This window comes from Galendromus occidentalis, unplaced genomic scaffold (assembly GCF_000255335.2).
Source record: "Galendromus occidentalis unplaced genomic scaffold, Mocc_1.1 scf7180000077183, whole genome shotgun sequence".
Classification (NCBI taxonomy): domain Eukaryota; kingdom Metazoa; phylum Arthropoda; class Arachnida; order Mesostigmata; family Phytoseiidae; genus Galendromus; species Galendromus occidentalis.
In genome coordinates this window covers 1,077,552-1,095,505 of record NW_003805171.1, presented here as the reverse complement: position 1 = coordinate 1,095,505, position 17,954 = coordinate 1,077,552, and the positions used below count along the sequence as shown (strand labels likewise).

General features: G+C 51.9%; 1 protein-coding gene across 1 annotated transcript; it reads left to right on the top strand.

Annotated features, from left to right (window-relative positions):
• Positions 1-1,527: 1,527 nt before the first annotated feature.
• Positions 1,528-16,450, top strand: LOC100902350 (neuronal calcium sensor 1). The gene is made up of 5 exons (XM_029110967.1): positions 1,528-1,615; positions 6,609-6,633; positions 14,079-14,217; positions 15,060-15,228; positions 16,293-16,450. Exons 1-5 carry the CDS (start codon positions 1,528-1,530, stop codon positions 16,448-16,450), a joined length of 579 nt encoding a protein of 192 aa, XP_028966800.1.
• The last annotated feature ends 1,504 nt before the right edge of the window (positions 16,451-17,954 follow it).

The window sequence follows — 17,954 nt, the reverse complement described above, 5'->3', positions numbered from 1 at the left end:
ACAGCCCTGCTCCAAGCGTGTGGTATCCGCGTGCTCTCACCGCTGAATACTATTGTTGTAACAGGATACTGCTGCCTCCACAATGGCAAGATGCTATTCCGGGGAGCTGACTAGGATGGATCGATCCGAAGCTGAATTTCCCATGGAGTCCCCACAGCGTGAGTGTTTGTCTCATACAAGCCTCTCAGAGGTATTTTCACAGGAACTTGAGCTGCTCAACTCGAGCAGCGCACTATTCCGCTTCCCTGTTCTCGACCCGACTCTGATACCACTTAGAGGGCAGGTTGGTAAAGAAGCTCTTGTAGGGGTCGATATCGACTCCCTCGGTTGATTCCCGGACCGCATCAAGTTGAGCGATAGAAGGAGAATCTCGATTCTCCGGCGAGGTTCCAGGACTTATCTCAAGGCTGAATCGGAGCTGCCCGTCACACGCATTAGTGAATTCGGCTGAAAGCGAAGAAGAGGAAGGGGGACGGATCCGATCTCTTGTGAGTTCCATCCACTCGGAGACCTTTTCGGAGTCTTTCCGTTTTCCGACTCGAAGTTATCTGCAGTCTCGCTCGATAATGGGTGGCTTTGGAAAGCTCCTTCGTGACGAGATTGGGGAATTCCGTTTCGGATTTTTTCAAATCGCTGCGATATCGAGCCCGTTATCGTTCAATCTAAGTCCGAGATATCTCGATCCTTCTGCGGGACGGAGATCGACTGGCTGTACGATCGCGATTCCTCCATAAGCTGTCTCAAGTACGATGCAGACTCGACTATTTTTTCCTGATAAAATTACAGGTGTTTTTTCCCAGAAAGAAAAATACGTCGGCATTCGGCACGATAAGAGAGCTGCAGGGAATTTCCTGGCCACTGCCGTTATCATGGGTCCATTAAGCTGACGCGGTCCCGGGTTGCGGCCCTATCCAACTTACTGGACGGGGGAGCTGGAAACAAGCGCTGCCTCCTCGGCCCCCAAGGCCAACCCTCCGGTTTTAGCCTTGAAGCACAACCTCAACCCAATCGTCTCGGATTGACGCGATTCTACCAAAAAGCAGAAGAGCCGTCGGAGATATATATGGAGCCTCATACTCCACAGCTGCACGACAGCTGTGGATATTGTTTCCGCTTTACGTCAGTCGAGGGCGTCGTACGGTACGGTGTGTTGATTGCCTTACGCCATGAGTGTATTTCGCGAGGGTCGGCACGGTGAGACGACCGCCGACGTGGTATAGCAGCTCTAACCTCACGCCTCTCACCCTCTAACAAGGCGAGGGTACGGCGCACAGTCGAGCTCCACTTCAGAATGAGTCTGACCGAACGACGGGTATGTCCTCAGAGTGGCGGTCGATCCGGCTCTATTGCATCCAGTGAAAGGTGCGGGATTAGTAGCAGCAGCAGCAGCAGCAGCCACGGCAAACCCTTTTCGCTTGCCCAGATACGGACAACAAGCGAATTACGCGCGGACTGCGACGACTTTTCGTCGGGCTGGTGACGCGCGGAACTGTTCGTTCGGTGTAGTGGTGCCCTCCATAGGTGGAAATGGACATTGCTCGTGTTCTTCTCATGGGTCGGCGGGCCAGCAAACTTAAAAGAGACGATATTCGGGAGCTCGAAGCGCAAACTTACTGTGAGTTTACCAAACAGAAAATCGGATGAAATTTGTTCGCTCATGCAAAATCTGACGTCCTTATGGGGTTCAGTAATGGAATTGAATCCCGCTCCGTGCAGAAGTTGCCAGTCACCGGAATCGCCGCTTCCGGGAAGCGTTCAGGAAGAACTCATAGCGAGGCTGAACATCGTAATCGATCACAGGGTTGGAAATTATTTGATCGGAATGCAGTCGAGTGACTCCGGATGCAAGATAAGTGATTGGGATTCCGCATCCTGATCGCAATTCGAGCCCCGGAACGGCGATCGCGGAACCGCTCCACTGACTCCGCGTTTCAGAGGCTCGGGCTCCGACGCCCTCTCTTCTGAGCGTCCCGTTGACAGAGAATTACCTCGAGCAGTTGACTCCGCTTTGCTTCTCGAAAGGGGTGCGGATCCATTCGAGCCGGGAGCCGACAGGTGGGCTCAATGGGAATGACTTCGCGCCAAATTGAAGAGATTCCTCCCGCAGCGAGATGATCAGATGTTTTCGAAAGACGAGCTCGAGGCGATTCATTGAATTGATTGAAACAGGTGCGCGCCGATCGGATCCCTCCCGCGTCATCCTGACGCGTGATTCATGACTGACTGGAGATCCTCCCCAACCAGACGCTGCTTCAGCCCGCTTCATGCGGCCTGGAATGCCTAAGGCAAGAGAGAGGATCGATTCCAATGGCGGAGATCGGGTAAATTCGCTCCTCGACGAAAAAGTTCTTTCGATGTCCGAGGCGAATCAACACATGGATCTCTGGTACCGACTGAATATTCTTTTCGGCTGCATGTCAGCGAATATCTGGACGGTCGATAAGACATCTCCTTCACGAAACCGGGCTCCCATTCCTAAATTATGAGCATGATTCATTACTCATTACACAAGGAGAGTCGAAATCCTGAGAAACTCATATGAGAATATCTCGAAGCATTGCTCTTTTTTGTGAAAGAATCATATCCCTTATCTGTCGCCGTAAGTTGCAGTCCGACCTTCACCGGATATTCGTTCGAAACAGGGAGGGAATTCCAGAGTCTGCAGTCGGGAGCTCGGTTATCGGGGCTATTGACCTTCGCTTCCTCTGGGGATTCTGGGGAATCGATTACGATTGCCCCTGAGGCGGAGATAGCGAGCGAATGCTACCGCACCGTGAATCCGAGATTATCCGGGGACGAAAGGCTTTGTTCGAGACATTCGGGGTGCCTATCGAATGAAACCTCGGAGCAGACTATACACCCAGCGCTGCGAAGCTCTATTGAAGTTCCAATTCATAGACTGCAAGCGTATCACTCGCCATCGTTCCGCTACTTTTCTCACAGGGAATCTGGGTGGAAAGAGTTCAGAACCTGGCGCATCGACAAGACATCTCCGTGGACTGAACTGCGAGTAATCCCAGGGATTCCGGGGGATGATGGTTATGTCCCTCGATTCGAATGACGCGGTTTCCCATAAAGCCCAGTCGGAAGTGCGCATATGCCGAACTCGGAATTCAGTCGGCACCTGTTCCCAGGGTGGTCTCCGAATTCGTTTCAACGATGCCGTCGTCAGGGTCTTGGAAGACCGACGAGACGGAAATCGTCCGCTCGAGTGGATCTAGAGTGCGAGGAACACATTTGAGAATTATCGCGAAGACTGCAAGTGATAAGCGGCTCCGAGAGGACCTTTCGACCCGCTACGACTCCACGGCGCGGCGTTCGAGAGCTCATGCGTATTCGAGATTTTCGGGCAAGCGGATGCAGGGCGCTGGATCCTGGCAAACATTCGATCGTCCGATGAGTCACGACCGCTGACGAGTTTCACTTGTAAACTCACTTTCAAGAATTATCGCTCAGCATGACCTTGGCGTGGAAAGATTACGGAATCGACAAGTTTGCGACGAGTCAGCGCGTTATCTTGACACACTGTTTCCTTTTTTGGAAGCCGCTAACGTGGAGTTTCCACGCAACGGCATAATCCCGATCGGATATGATTACACAACGTTTGTAAGCTATTAATAGTACACCTCCAGAGAATGGGTCGCTATCTCGAGAGTTGAGTTTTCGAAGAAGCACGATTCGCTTGAGTGCGAGACCCAGACCCCGGTTGGATACGGAGCATGTATTGACTTTCGATCTCCGTCGATACGACCCTTTGAAGCCAGTATTCACCCGACTGCCATCCAAGTAACACGGCTGGGATTCAAGGGGACGGTCTTACTGGACATTTCAGCCCGCGGAAGGAGCGGATTGGGCGCAGGAAGATCCAGTCCTCACTCTTAGGGCCATTGGTGGCCACAGAGGAGCTCGCTTAAAAAATCTCCTGCCCGCCGATACAGTAATCTTCTGTCTGGGAATGCCAAAATGAAACCCGAGGTTTCTCCGGTATGCGTCGAGTCACTCGAAGCAGAATGAGGAAAACAAGTCGCGACATAAGGTCCAGAGACGAAAGATTTTTCGCGACGCGAGAATCTCGTCGAAAACTACGGACCGCCATGACGGAAGTCGGGAACTTCAATCGAGACATATCCGCACGGCGAGATCCACACTCCAACGCTCTCTCGCGAAGCGGGCTAGGAGCTCGCCTGACCTAGCCATCGATCGCATGATTTCATTCCCTCATATCTGCACCGTAAGCGTGACAATGTCGACGTCCCTGCTCGACTAAGTTGGCTCACGTGACCAAAAAAAAATTCCAGAGACGAGTTCGCAGTAGGCAGCATGATCGACAGTGCGCATTTCGTGACACCTAGAAGCGAATGGACAGCTTCCCGACTTCGCGCTGGAGTTGTTTAGAACAGTGGAAAATACTGCCATTCCATCGCGAGGTTTTGAGAGAACCTGGTCGCGCGCCGTGGATTCCTCGTAGGCGGAGAGGACATCCGTGCAGGACCCAGTCAATGCTTCGGCCTCGAGCTCTATCGGATCCAACTCCGACGAAGTGCACTCTGTCCACCGGCCGCGCGAACACGTATACTTTGGACGATCCCGAGAAAAAGAAAAGGAAAAAAAGTATCTTCTGTGTTGAGTCTGAAGATTCATCCCTGACTCTCCTGTTGCAATTCACGCAAAGACGAGGCGGTTCGGAAACTTTGGTTGCAGCATGGAAAACATGGAGATCTCGGACATCTTAAGATTCGAGTTTCGATTCCCTCAGAGGAAGAAGCTTCAATCCCGCCATGAAAGCTGTAGACGCTCTAGGGAAATATGGCTCGCTCGAGGAGCCCAGAATCAACCTCGGGAGCTCTGCGAGTTGATTCATGCAAATACATCCTATCGCCTGCGAGAAGCTTCACGGGTCGAAATTTTCCCCAGCAGGCGGGGTCTGGGCACCAGTGCACCAGGTATTGGAGGAATCAGAATATGCCCATACGGATGATCGATGCAGCGGTTCTCTCGCTTGACGCGTAGAGACATCGATACAGTGGAGGAGGAAACCGGATCATTCGATGAGATTCTTTCGGTCGGCGGGCATCGGTGTTACGAGGTCATTGGAAGAACGAGTTCGATCGATGTAGAGTTGCGCCAGGATCGGCAACGGAAGACGACGATGTGTCATTCCGCCTAGTTGGCAGCTGATTTTTCCTTCAAGAGGAAAAAGAGTGAATTGTTTGGTGTTCAACGTTCGCTGCGCGTTCCATCAACGAGATAAAGTCTCGGAATGCGATTTACTTTTCTCGATCACCTGAAATAGCTTCAATCGAAAACATCTGAAGAGCAGCCGTGCATAGTTCCATGAAGGATCCGGAATAGATATCAAGACAGCTTTATCAGTTTCGACATTCGCGGTCTCGCGCGCTCCGACTAGTCGATGCGGTTGCTTATCGGACATATTCATAGGACCGTTAGAGGTTGAGAATACCTCTTCAAACCGAGATAAGTCCTAGGCGAGTTTCCTGTCTCCTCCTCTCCAAACTCGAACCGCGACGCCTCGGGTTCACTGTGATGCATCGATACTGCGACCGACATCCTTCACCGTAATCTCATTTTCTATCGTCTGTCACTGCGACCCGGGGTACCTTTGGGATACGCGGACCCGGATCTCGGTCGCGCACTTAGCGGAGGCTCTGGAGGGCAGGCAGCTGGATTCTTGCGTTTTCCGGGCGATTCCAAGGAATAAAAGGTGATTTAGTCCGAGCACCGGGTCTAGGCCATGGCATACTACGATTGGTCCGCGCGGCCATTGAGCGTGAGAAGGGGGACGGAATATAGAATTGACGACATGATGATACAAAACTGAGAGAGAGTTCCTCAGAACCGATGCTCGATTCGGAAGGAGCGATCCGCACTTTCATCAAGTTCGAGAAAGACGACCACGCGCCGATAAGCATCAATACAGGAATGCTCTTCTTTGTGCAAAGTACCAGAGCGGAATCACTCCAGCTCTTCAGCTATGCAGTGCTGACTGTGCTCATGACGTGCCTCGTCGATGAATTCATACGTGCGTGTGGGAAGCCGCTAGAAATTTCCCTCCGTTCGGGTAGGATTCCACTCCAGGTGGGCGGCGATCTTGGCGGGCAGCTCCGCCCGCCTCATAGATATTGACTTTGGAAAGACATCCACGTCTCCTGACGTGGATGTTCTTTGTTTGCATATACGTCAATGCGGTCATCAAATAAGAATCACAAATAGGAGAAATTTTCCCGATTTCGACTCGGCTATGCTTGCACGTCACGGCTCAATCAAGGAAAATGTCGTTTCCAACGGAGCACTGACTCGCTCGGCTGGACTCTGTAAGAGCTATGCGTTCAGCTGACCAGTCTACCGATGGATTTTCGTGAGTGTGAGTCAATAATTGAGGAAGTCCTCTCGCGAAACTCAAAATATTCGCGACTTACTCAAGAACAATCGATCCTCTATTAGAGTACTGAGACTGCACAAGCTTCTGAGTGGCTCTGGTGTGGTCGCTGATGGCCTCTGATCGAGGAGTTTCCTCGATGCGAGACAGAACCAAACGAGGACTCTCTGGGAATCCGTCACAATTCTAATGATCTCTCCGTTCGTTTCAGTCGACAGTAAACAGCTACAGAGATGGTGAGTACCTATTCGCATTGATTTACATCCATGACACTTAATTGGGATGAATGCCTGCTCATTCCAAAAAAAAAGGCCCTGTGCGCGACGAAAGGTCATGGTCCCCAAATGTTGCTGATTGAGACACCGAAATAGGGGCGGATTGAATCTCACATCAGCTGGGAGCCTGGGGCCGCATCACCTCGGTCCCGTAGACTCACCCGTCGCAGTCTTCGAGTCTAAAGGTCTGGCATTGGGGTCAGCTCAGATGTCAGCACGAATTAGGGGTTGAAGTTTATCTGCCGAAAACGTCAAGACCACGGCTGATTCCTTGCTAGCCGAACTTGACGGATGACGAACTTTTTTCCTTCGGGAAGTCCACCTCAGACCCTGAAGTCCGTTCCGGAGAAGGGACGAATTCCGAGCTCTTCTGCCGAAGTCTGGTTTCCTGGTGAGCGATATTAGGGCCTATTGGCTAGAATCATGCCGCGAATCAGAATACTCAGCTCCGAAATGGGAACTCGGTTTTCGGATGCCGAAATCTTCGACCGGCGAACGGCTTCGCAGAACGGGTTGAGCGGAGGTTTCCTGGATGTGTCACTCCCGGTGGCTCAAATCTCAATATTAGATTCTGATCGCCATGCGGTTCCAGATACTGCGACTTCGCGTTGTGGACATTGGTCCCGAGCAATTATCGAGAGGCGGTCTCCAGAGTATAATCGTTGTGGTCGAGGCTATCCCCTGGAGATTCGCGGCAAACGCTGGGCGCGTCGTACTCGATGAGGGTCCTGAGCTCACTCCGATGTGAGAAGTCAGGACTTCACAAAATCGAGCCGCGGACGCTGGAGAGTCGATGTAATTCAGAGAGGACATCCGGTCTATCTGCGAGGAAAAATTCGCGGGGAGTAATTCTCACGAGCACGGCTCGAATTCCGTATGAGAGGACAGGTCTTCTGCCACTAACGAGGTCATATACATATGCATGACGCGCGGGGCCTCCCGGGTGTGTTCGGGACACTTCTTGAGTCTCTTATTCATCCCGCTTATAATTATTATTAATAATGTTTGTCTTGGGACAACAGCTGGGCAGCCATGTGTGCGACCCAGGATGTGCATAAGTACGCTGAACACCGGTGATGAAGCCTGCTTTGTCCACCTCTGTTGAAGCCCCTTAATACACACACATATCTGAAGCGAGGCGATATGATACGAATATCCTGTGTGGGATCCTACTAAGGAGTGAAGTCTTTCTCTCATTTATGTTCTGATCATATTATTCCGATCTCCAGGTCACCGCTGCATTAGAGTTCTGTAGGCTAGTAGTCGAGCTCACTCGGACACAGAGAATTCACGTGGTGATTCGCATCCCTTGAGCGCCCGCCGGCGCTACGATGACGGAACTTTCGTTCACCGCATACGATTCATCGCGTTAGGATGCCCTCGTGTGCGTTAATGTTCGAGCTGCGAGAAGCATCGAATTCCTTCGCAGTTTTCTCCCAGGAACGAATGAACGCGATTGCTTCCAAACGAATTCCTTATCCCGATGAAGTTTCTTCTGAGCCAGCTTCAACCCGTTCTCTGAGGTGATTCCGAGTCTTTCGCAGGACCACCGACAGCGTGATGCTCCTTCTCCGGGCCTCCGGTTTGCTCAAAGATCCTAGTTTCGGAATAACGCTGCATCTCTCCGTGGAAACGGCCTTGAGGGGCAAGGTCGATGTACTGTAACTGTTTCGGAGGGCTCTGAGAGTATTTCTCGCCTGAGCCCGTGCGTCTTACACGAACGGTGATTTCGTGAGCACCCAGAGACGATCGACTCTCATTCATCCTCGTAGATCGCTCCATCAGATTCCTCCTTGAGATTCCGCCGTCCAACGTCCAGAGCTTTGACATGTATGCATAGATTCGACGCATCGACCGTGGAGGTCTTCCCGGCGACCTCCGGTCGGCTCGCAGGAAAAGAACAGCTTGCCGATCCACATCGCATAGAATTCATATCGGTAGCGGTTTGTAGTATTTAGACCGCGTGGAATCGACTTCGGAGCCACTGTATGATCGTCGCGACTACTCTTTTGTCGAATTCATCGCTGGACAGAGCACGCCATTCATCAGCCGGAGAACACGGGTGCGACTCTCAACTGGGCTCTATTGTCTGCTGAAAGGGGAAGACAGCCGGAAAAATGTCTCATATCGGACCTCAGTATGCTCGCCTCGATCGTTCCTCCTGTGCAAATTACTGAATCGAGGGATGGGAGCTCCGTCGAGGGAGCCTCTTCGCTTCGGACATCACCACGCCGAGAGCGCACGTTCTCCGTGAGTGATAATCATGAGCTTTGTGGTGGTGTCAGCTTTCGGCTCGAGTGAAGCACAGAGCTCGAATTCCGAGAAAGTTCGCAGCGTCAAAGAGATTCAAGGAAGCAACTCGATCTCAACTCATCTCGAGGCAAAACCTGTGATATCTTTGGTCCCGGGACAAAATGAGCAATGGAGGTTCGGAGAATCGAGACTTGGGAGTGGATTCTCAGTTCATTTCAACCAAGTTCTGTTGTGGACGACGTCCACGGGGAACATACGCCTCATCATTGGTACATGGTTCACGCTTAATTTCGAGGTTTTGATTCTCGGTGCACCGATTCGAACTATGTACTAGGTTTATTTTTGTGGCCCCGAGCTTTTCGCCTCATCATCTTCGCGGCCAACTTCCAAAGCTTATCCGATGAGCACAAGTCCGGAGATTTTCGCGCAGAATGAGCGGTATGCGACCATCGGATATGCGTGGACTGACGTGTGCGTCAGTCGGAGCGGATCGGAAGGGTCCTTTTCCCTCTAGAACGTGACCGGCCGCAGAATATGTATGTTCCGGGTCCCGGATTCAGGGACCCATAGTAGCGTAGAAGTTCGATGATATGGTTTATCGAGCGAGAACTCACATCCATCCTTATGGTCATGCATCCGTCCAGTCCTCGTTCGGTGTCCACGTGATCAAAAGGGGATTTTCCGGATTCTTCCGGAAGTCGCTGCGGCGAGGAGCTTCTAGCGAGATCGAATCAATGGAATCATATACCTACCTTCGTACTTACATACACATACATGATCCATGGCATTGAAGCGAAGCCGGGCAGCGAGTCCCCTGCTGACGTGGGTACAAAAGTCGCGCGCTTGCGGAAAGACGGCGTTCATCGACGCGGCATCGGCTGGCAGAGAACAGCGTCACCTTGGCTGCCGAAGCTCCGCCCGGGCGAACATTGAAGGGGACCAGTGGCGAATCAGCTCGACCACGCGTCGAGTGTCCACAGTGCTCACCGCGGTTTTTTCCAAGGGAAATCTGACAGAAGGCCGAAACAGCCGCAAACAGCAGCTGACTCTGACCTATTCCATCCAGAACCTTTATAAATGACCAGAACGAAGTCGAGTACCCACTACAAAATTTCTACAATGACATCAAGATTGCTTACACCGAATACTGGCGTATGAGTTTCGCCGGAATTCGCGGCGCCCCCATCAATGGATTGGCAGCCGAGGCAAAGTCGTAGCCGCCTTTATCCAGGAATCGGTCGGCGCGACCGCAATCGAGTGCGCGGGATGGATTGAATCTCGAGGTTTTCGTCAAGGACAATCTCGTTGACGATGCGATCCATCATACCTCCAAATACGGACGTTTTCCGGCATCCAGAGCAGGAACAATCTCTCCCCTAATACCCATACGCCGCTCAGAAGCATAGAAAATGAAGTCCCGAAGTCCCGAAACCTAGCCGACCGAAAGTCGATTCGGAAAGTCCAGGAGAATTCGAGAATCTAGACCTTAGGACATAACTAATGCCGACTCTGGAGTAAGATGTCCGAGAAAACGAAACGAGCGTCAACGGCCGGGAGCAACCGATATCATTCGCGTGATCCGGAGAACTGATGGGGACGATTGCCTAGCTCTGATAATGTTATCTCCGTTGCACGACACCTGGAAAACGAGGAATTCTGCTCGTAGTAGACTAGATAGGATAATGCTCGGAGCTGGAAGACCGTAAGGGGGCTTGGGGGGAGTGGTATGGCTGGATCGGGCATAAACGGAGGGGTAAGGACGTCTCCCCTTGATTCCTTGATCCGTTTCCGCAGTTGGCTCCTCAAGATGGGTCAAGGTTTTGAGCAAAGAATGAATTATGTACCTATTCGAGTTCAGGATCCGTGGCTCTCGAGTTCAATCAAGCCTCACCCCCTCGCTCTTCGCGATTTCGCAAGATCTCATTGCCGGACTAGTCTACGACATTCCTCTGGCTGCCGTCTCTCCGACCGCTCCCCATATCGACTATTCCCCGCGAGGAAGCACACAGGGCCCAAAATGGGAGCCTGGAGATCTTCAAAAGTCTTCGATATTCGCCGAGTCGAGTATTCCGAGTCCAGGGAGCTCCGAGGACCCGAACGTCACCGATCCTATTCAAGCGGAACGCCGCGGAAAGTTTGGTGGAATAAGTTCCTTCCGAAAGGGCGGAGGGGGCGAAAAATGCAGAGAAGTGAAAAACTTCGTGAATGCGCGGCAATAAGTCAGCTGCAGATGGGCGAACCTCCACGTGGATTCAGTAAAGTTGAGCTCTGCCGACTGCAGGAGACGCTCTGTTTTGAACAAGAAAACGCAGCTGTCAGTGATTTGCGACTTGGCAAGCGTCCCGAACGCCAACACTTGCCAGCAAGGCGGAGCGGCCGGAAGTTTCGCTGTCGTTAAGAGACCTTGCCTGTTCTACCGCGCTGGCGAGTCGACCAGCTTCCCGCCAGACGAGTGAGAATTAGCAGTATGGGAGTGACAGGCGTGAGACGCCGCGCCGCCCCCTGACGTCTAAATTGTATACTCAGGATGCTCTCTCGGAAGAATCTCGTGAACAGGGGATGTTCGCCGGAGTACCCCGTTTGCGACTGAATGGCGACGATCGTATACGCTAAACAGGCCGCCGCGTATTGTATCTCCGGGAAGTTGAGGCTCTTAGCAGATTGCTTCCCTCGACCTCATTCCGCTCTCTTTCCTCACTCCCAAATGAGAGTGGAGACAAACATCTACCGTTCGACGGTTGCGAACCGAACACACGGCATTAGACCTCGGCTTCTCGAGCACAATGTTTTCGCGAAGCTCCAGGAAGATTTCGCAAAAAGCGAGTTCCAATCGGCAGAGATGCAATCAGGGCAAGATGAGCGGGACGGGGCTCCCGGATTTTCCTCTGGGAAACACGATCGCCGCCTCCCGGAGACCCCTCAAGACCTCCTCGGCTTGTCTCACCTCGGCGTCGACTTGTGAATGAGGGAGATTTCCGCGGTCGATCCGTCCGGGATGAGATGCCTCGTTCCGACTTGCCGAAAGATCATATCTTTCCCACGCCTCCCCTCGAGGCGTCACCCTGATGCCTCGCCGCTACGTGCGGAATGACACGTCGAGGGCCCTCTGCATGCTGCCGGTGAATATCCGTCATTCGCTCCCCGCCGCGGTAGCAAGCTTCAGATCGCCGCTAAATCACGGCCAAGCCTACCAAAATTTGAGCATTCCTCTGAATTAGAAAGCATGTTCTGACCCCCGATCCACGGTTCCTCTGAATTATATACGGCGACCGAAGAATCCTATCTCCGGACACATTCAATGGCTTCCCCGGGGAAATATTGCTGCGTCAATATGTGCGTTGATACAATTTGCGGTCAATAGCGATTTCGGCCCCTGGACGGTATGTGCTCCGCGATGGCTCGGTGCCAGCTAGCTTCAAGTGCGAATCGCTCCAACAAGGAGCGTGGCGGACTATACGGGTGGCGTCTGAGGGCGGGGGGATGTGGGGTCCGTTCGGCGTGAGCCTGCTGGCCACTCTCTTTCGCTTTCTCGGCGAGCAACATCACGTACTTGCTTGCCGCTGTTGCCCTAGCCACTATTACGGTGAATGCAGATACGCTCGTGAGTTTTGACCTATGAACAGATTACCCGCGCCGAAACGACTACCCGCTAGTCTAGCAGCTTCAATATGGAGCCATACGTCACCGGGAGTAAGAAATGTCAATCAAAGCACTCGGAACACGGACCATCGCCTCGCCCGAGATGAGCTCGTCCTACCGTGCAGACCACAGAGCTCTGTCGCTTCCGTTGCCCTGACTCAATTAATTGAAGACTCTTACCAGTCGCAGAGGGCTCGATGAAGAGGCAAAAAGAGTGAATCGATCGAGGTCCTCTAGTTATAGCGTCACTGGAAGCCGAGCTCGCAAAATCGAGAAAAAAGACAACCATCGATCTTCCGGAATGAGGCTGGCGTTTTCCTGCCAACGGGCGTTCGAAGGGTCTCAATACGGAATCGACCCAAACTCTCGCGGATGCAATAATTGGTCGAGCCACACAATATGCCAAGCAATTAATTGGAGAATTTCGTGAGCCAGTTTCCGCTTCAGGGCCTTTCAGCCATTCTTATCGGATAGCGGCAGGCCACGTACCGCTCGAGTTTTTCACGGTGCCTAATTACAATCCTTCTTCCACGCGTCGAAAATCAAAGATTCAAAGGAAGCTCGGAAGTAAATATTTCGGGAATCGCTATTCTCGCAAGATCCGACGCCCACCCCGCGGATACTGCTCTATCTCGATCCAAATTCTGATGTACGGGGTTCGGAGCTCTTTGTCGCAAAGCCGCTCCCAGAGTCAGTACGCTTTCGCCCGCAGTAGCTGTCGGGTGGCTTGCGGGGTTGGAGCCATAGAGTGGCCCCGGTGCGCAGGAATCTGTGAACGTGCTCCACGTCACGGGGACCTCCGACAGAATAACAACCCAAATTTTGAATAGCCTAGGGATTTGGTCGTGTGAGGCAGCGGGTCGCTCAGCGAGTTTGACTAGCGCCACGAATACGGTTCAGTGGGACCAGGAATCCAGAAATCATGGATGATGGGCCTCCTCTCCGGAACAGGAAAGCGCTCGTGGGCTCACGAAGTACGAAGTTCTTTGCCTCGATGCATAAGCGGAAACGTGCTCGTCGATTGTGCATTACAGCGTCCGAATGAACTCGCTCAACTCCATTGTGATACTTCGAGTCGCGAGTTCACAGGGGTCGAATCGTCTCCAGAAGATTTCGCTCGAAATTTCTCGGAATCAATCGACTGTGACGTGATGACAGGCTTCAATAGCATGGGACAATGATGTTCTTGCACGGTTCGGGTCATGCGTAGTTCTCCGAGAGAGAAACCCGACGAGGGAGAACTAATCCAATTATACGCTCACTTAAGCAACCGTTGTCTCGATAAGTTCACTCGCGATAAGAACGACAGAGGTTGACGGCGTAAACGAAACTCGATTGTTCAGTCCCTGAATGATGCGAAAATCGCGTCGTTGAGCACCGTCGCGATCTCCCGCCAGGCTTAGGCTTGATAGACCTCAGACGTTGTGTCAGGAGCTGACTGATACTGAATGAAATTTCTCCGGCTACACCTGACTCCACAATAGCGAGTACTAATGTGATTTTTTCGTTTAAAGGTATCAGGAATTCGTGAAAGATTGCCCAAATGGCGAGATGACCAAGGACGAATTCGCAAAGCTTTACGGGCAGTTCTTCCCCACGGGAGACAAAACGAAATTCGTGGACTACATATTCAACGTGTTCGACGAAGACAAGGTAAGCAGGACGACCCTTCCCGCAGAATGCGCCTGGCCATCAGGGTGATGAGGACAGCTTCGTATCAGGTGGATTATGATCCGAGGTTCCCCCTACCGCGAAGCTTATACTCGCCGCAAAATTGGATTGCGCAGCTCGGTCCCATTTCAATTCCTTGTTTGTGAGCCAGCTAACGAGTCCTACCGGCTTTCTAGTCGATGCTCGGCTATATCCGCTCAAATATCCTCAAGTGCCCCGCGAATAAATCTTCACCTTCGGCGTCACGGAGCCCGAGAGAACTCAGGAAAAAGGGTCCAGAGCAACGAGTGTAGCACCCTTCAAAGGCTTGAGGCGCGAGTCGGTGGCGGTTGATCATTCATCATGTACACCAACTCAGTCGCTCTGATCTTATCCATCCGGAGTAGATTTGGATGTTTCGTCTCGGAGCCTCCAGCACTTCTTGATTCTGTCGACACGTAGATCGTGGAGGTCATCAATATTGCCCTGAGGGAACATCAGGTTGAGGCAGCGGCCAAGAATGAATGAATAGGCTTCGGGACTCGCTTGCAACGAAGCAGGCCATATCGAAGGGGGCCGGATGATCGCGTCTGAGCGATCCGGCTCGCAAATCACGAAAATGGGCGATACGTGGATGGGCTCATGCCCTGTATCGACAAGCTGCTGGAGTCGATGATATCCCACAGTGCAATCAGGATACCTGAGAGCGCCGGTTTAAGAGTTTCAAACAAGAGCTCTCCCGAGAGATGATTCGCCTGCTGATTGTCCCGAGCAAGGCTCGCGAACAGATTGATAAGTTTGTCTATAAACGACTCGTCTCTTATGTATATCCATTTCTTTTTCAGAACGGGGTTATAACTTTCAAAGAGTTCATCAAAGCCATTTCCATCACAACTAAGGGCTCAATCGACGAGAAACTCAACTGGGCCTTCGATCTGTACGACATTGACAATGACGGGTTCGTTACCAGAGCCGAAATGCTTGACATCGTCACAGCAATCTACGTCCTGCATGGTGAGTTTCGAATATAGTCGGACCACTTCTCGATTGGGGTACCTATTTCGTCGGCCTGTCTTCCCACGACCTTTCGCCCAACTGAAAACCCCCAGAACCGTGCAATCGATGGGACTTCCTATAACAAGTATTTCTCAGACCTGTACCGAGGACTTGTGATCAATTTCTAGTGATTCGTGGGGCGTCAGTGGATCCCTTTGGAGAGTGATTCCTCGCGGAGCGACCCATGAGGTTTCCACGAAAACGGAACGCTGTGGCGTTGCACGAGCGGAAGCGTTCGCTGATACCCGCTATGAGCAAATGAGGGCGAATTTCGCCAGGAATATCTGAGACCACGTAATTGGTGTTCGAGCCTTGATGCGGCACGATGCACGGTCTTTCTTGAAGGGAAACTCGATTGGAAAATCTCGATTGAGATCATTCGAGACTGTATCGAGTTCGTTGGTAAACGTGGTCATAGGTGTACCTGGGTCGTTTACCGTCCGACGATCCAACGGATGGGCGAACGAGTGCTCGCGTGTGCCCTTCTGAGCGTGGATCCTCCGAAGCGTGACATTTCTGTAAACGAGTCGTTTACTAATGGAACCCGGTCGGCCTTGGAGGTCTGTGACGATGTCTCCCACTCAACGGGAAGCCACTGTCATCGACGGCAGCACCGCAGAGAATGACGACGCCGAGGAGAATTCCCATAAAGATGTTGACTAACTCGTTTCGTGCAAATGTTGAGTGAAGCGGTCGTCATGACGTGAAAGTGATCATTCCGTATGCCCTCATGAATAATTGATGCTGATCTCTTCCCTGACGGATGAATATAACTACGGGGAGCGCTGGATAAGGTCAGAGGAATCGAGCGGTGCCCAGTGGAAAGAACGGAAGCCGCCCGAGGCTTCCGCTGGGTACCGCCGGAATCACGGCTATTTCCCCGGCTGAGAGTCGTCCGGATTCTACGCTGGGCTCCGATTGATCACAACGTCCTCTAGTTCGGCCCCCGGATTTCTCGGAATCCTGATCGACTCAATTTGTCGAGAAGCCATCAAGCTAATCGGTTCTGACCACCCTTTCAGGTAAAACTATGGACGGTGATCCGTCTCGAAGGGTCGACCAGCTGTTCGCAAAACTAGACTCGGATTCCGACGCTCGGATATCTCGAGAAGAGTTTTGTGAAGGCTTCAAAACAGACCCCTGGATCCGGAAGGCCCTGCTCAGCCAATACAGCGAATGAATGAGGGAGAAGGAGCAAGAGCGAAGCTTCTCAATCCTGTAGAAGAGATTGCATCTAGTCAGCCAGTGGAACAAACTCGACAGAAGCCGCAGCACCAATCCAGGACTCAATAGGCGGCGATGCGACGCAAGGAGCCTAGAGCATTCGAGAGTCGACAACCATAAACACGAGGGAGAGGAAGAAGAGGAGCATCGCTTTGCGCAGAAGGATAGTACTCATCTCGGTTTTCCGGGAGCCGCCTCGAGCAAGCCCAATATGCAAAAATATATACGCCCGCCACTCAGAAAGATCATCGATCTAGGAAGATAGTAGGCGCAATGTGTCGAATCAATTTTACAAAACAAAAACACGGTAAACTGAGAACTTACAAGCAAATCATGACACCGAGCCGCCCAGATACCCTCGTCTGGCTCAGAGCTCGTCAACCGCCTCATTGCCAAGCGATAGGCTGTGTTTCGAAGATTGAGATGATGAGATCATCAGGACACGGATTACGAGGACTCAATAGGGTTATATATCTTCGAGATGCAACGAGTCTGAGGCTCCAGAAGCTCACCACGATCCATACCTTGTCATATAAATATCCTCTCCGTCGGAAACTCCCTCTATTGCAGCCGATCGGTGAGGAGACAACCGATTGAATCACCTCAGGAAGCTTCCTCCTTCACCCGCTTCCCCCGATCGGAACGGATAATGCATACGCACGTCTTTCGATAGCTCCAATCAGGGCTATCCTGATTTCCGCGAGAGCGAGCTTGAACATGAGGAATAATTTACATGATCACAGATCTGGATGACCATCTCATCCTCACGCAACCGGGTGGAAAGCTATTTCACTTTTGATGAGCTAACGGTCTCCTAGGAAATTAATTAGAGATTACGTAGAGACTATGGTTGTGAACAGAGTCACGTCGAGCCCCCTTTGGGTCCCAATAAAAGGGACATTCGGTATGGTGGGGCGAAGTTTTATATTCGGTCGCGGCAGGAGCTTCAGGCGAGCGCGGACTTCGCCGGAGCATGGATCGATAGGAACATTGCTGAGTTTTCTGACTTCTGACAAAAGTGAGAGACTTATTCAGCGATACTAGAGAATCTCTGCAACGTGAGCGAGCTCGGAAGTTCGAAGTTTCACTGGCGAGTGCGCTGCTGATGGTTCCCGGCTTTTGCCTTTTCCAACTCTCTTTCCACGGGTGGCGAATTTCGAAAAGTCTACTCGTATCCTGGGAAGGACGAGAGTCGGGTCGTGGTTCATACTGCGCGGAGTGTGAGCTCACGGGATCTATAGATCGTTTTCAGGAACGAATTCGCCGACTCACTCATCGTACGTTTAAATCCAGGCTGCAATGAACAAAGAATGAAAATAAAGTCTATCTCCTCCATGCCTGTATTACGTTTTCGCGGGTGGTGAAATAGCTTTATTAGCGTAAATAGCTTCGTAGCTTCATTCCGGGACCTGCAGAGGATCGCTCCGAGGTTTCCTCGGGATCTTCGTCTATCGTTATGG

Coding starts and splice junctions, on each gene's coding strand:
- LOC100902350 (XM_029110967.1), top strand. CDS start 1,528: ATGGACATTGCTCGTGTTCTTCTCATGGGTCGGCGGGCCAGCAAACTT. Junction 1,616..6,608: donor GCTCGAAGCGCAAACTTACT/GTGAGTTTACCA, acceptor CGTTCGTTTCAG/TCGACAGTAAACAGCTACAG. Junction 6,634..14,078: donor AGTAAACAGCTACAGAGATG/GTGAGTACCTAT, acceptor TTTCGTTTAAAG/GTATCAGGAATTCGTGAAAG.